This window comes from Sinocyclocheilus rhinocerous, unplaced genomic scaffold (genome assembly GCF_001515625.1).
Source record: "Sinocyclocheilus rhinocerous isolate Xijiao unplaced genomic scaffold, SAMN03320098_v1.1 scaffold717, whole genome shotgun sequence".
NCBI classification, from domain to species: Eukaryota; Metazoa; Chordata; class Actinopteri; order Cypriniformes; family Cyprinidae; genus Sinocyclocheilus; species Sinocyclocheilus rhinocerous.
Genome location: NW_015649226.1, coordinates 183843 through 185328, shown reverse-complemented (window position 1 = coordinate 185328; position 1486 = coordinate 183843). Strand labels below are relative to the sequence as shown.

Genomic DNA, 1486 nt, shown 5'->3' with positions numbered 1-1486 from the left:
TAAGTAAGGTACCAGTCATGTCTGGAGAAACAGTCAATGTGAGACAACATGTAAAAGTATTCAAGTATGAGCAAAAATACCGTAATAGTGATATTGGATATAATATGTTTTATATAAAAACAAAAAAAATGTATATATAAAAAAAAAAGATTGTATTTAAATTGATAAATCAATATTTATTGTTTATATTTTAAAAAATACAATGCATCTAGTCTTATTTATTTTAATACAATATTTTATATCTCATTATTTTATCTGTTATATATTGTTTCTATCTATTATATATATTATATTTGTATTTTAATACAAATATTAAATGTAAGTAAATAATTAAAGATGATAGATAGATAGATAGATTATATAATTCCTCACTCTAGAAATTTTTAAGGAGGTGGTCATCTATGGATTGTTGAAAATGACTCAAAGTGACCAATCCTGTTCATACCTGGTAGACGGCTCGGACCAGGATGTCAGGAGCTCTGATATGTGTGTGCCTCAATCTTCTGAGGGCGGCCGAGGTCACATCCCACAATGCACTGTGCCTCACACACATACTCTCTCCCAGACTCAGAAGCATCGCCTCCATGACTGACAAGCACACAGGTACACAGGTGTGTGTTCCAATAATCCCCTCTCAGCACAGGTGTGTGTGGGAGAAAACGTCCCCAGGTAATGCTGCTCTCCTTTCTGCGTTCTCCTCTTTCATTTTCTCATCCCTTCTTCCTTTAATCCTCAGAAATGCCCCATGGGAGACTGAGACTGTGACTTCTGTGTGACTCAGATCTCGTCTTCCAAATGAATTCGGTCTCACTGGTCTCTCTCCCTCCACTGCAGGACAAATTCCCAGAATAACAGCTCTTGGTTCGCCCAACACAAACATTCCCACAAATAGAGAACTATTGGTCCCTCTCTGTTGTTCTCTCCCTCCTTCTCTCTCCCTCTCCCCTACTTGTTTGTTTTAAAGCAACAGTCCCAGAGGGCATCGAGGGGTTTTACGCTAGCATTATGCTCTGAGATGCCCATCTAGGGCAGAGTGAAGGACAGTTGTCCCTCCCCGCAGGACGGATCCTGCTCGGGTTCATCGGCCCCGGGCGACTGAAGAGATACTCGATATGTGTGTCTCAGCTTTCCCAGTGTGGCAGAGCAGCAGACAGCGCTACTCATGGGAGTTCAAAACTCGTTTTTCCATAAACAGTTGGGATGACGTCCAGATTCCAGAGTTTTGGAGTGGGACATGCCGTTTGTGTCAACGTTCTCAGATCAGCAAGCACCCAATCCACATCCAGTCCCTAAACTACAGACTACCTGACAAACATTTACCTGCAAAACCCCTCCAACATCCCGAAAAAAAGTACTCTTTAGGGCTTTGTTCAAATCACTAACCCTAACTGTGCGTTCACACCGCCGCCGTCGAGAGCGTCAAAAATCGCTCTGGCCGCCCTGCCAACAACGCTGTAGAAAGATTTGTGGACGCTGTTACGTAGAT

The 1486-nt window shown here is 42.0% G+C and overlaps 1 protein-coding gene across 1 annotated transcript in view; it reads right to left on the bottom strand.

Moving 5' to 3' along the window:
- The window catches only part of frmd4a (FERM domain containing 4A), an 84392-nt gene extending 83523 nt beyond the window's left edge, over positions 1–869 (bottom strand). Inside the window, exon 1 of the mRNA XM_016515119.1 lies at positions 446–869. Coding sequence (XP_016370605.1) covers positions 446–586 — 141 coding nt within the window. The 5' untranslated portion in view covers positions 587–869. The remainder of the gene's footprint in view (positions 1–445) is intronic.
- Positions 870–1486: the final 617 nt, after the last annotated feature.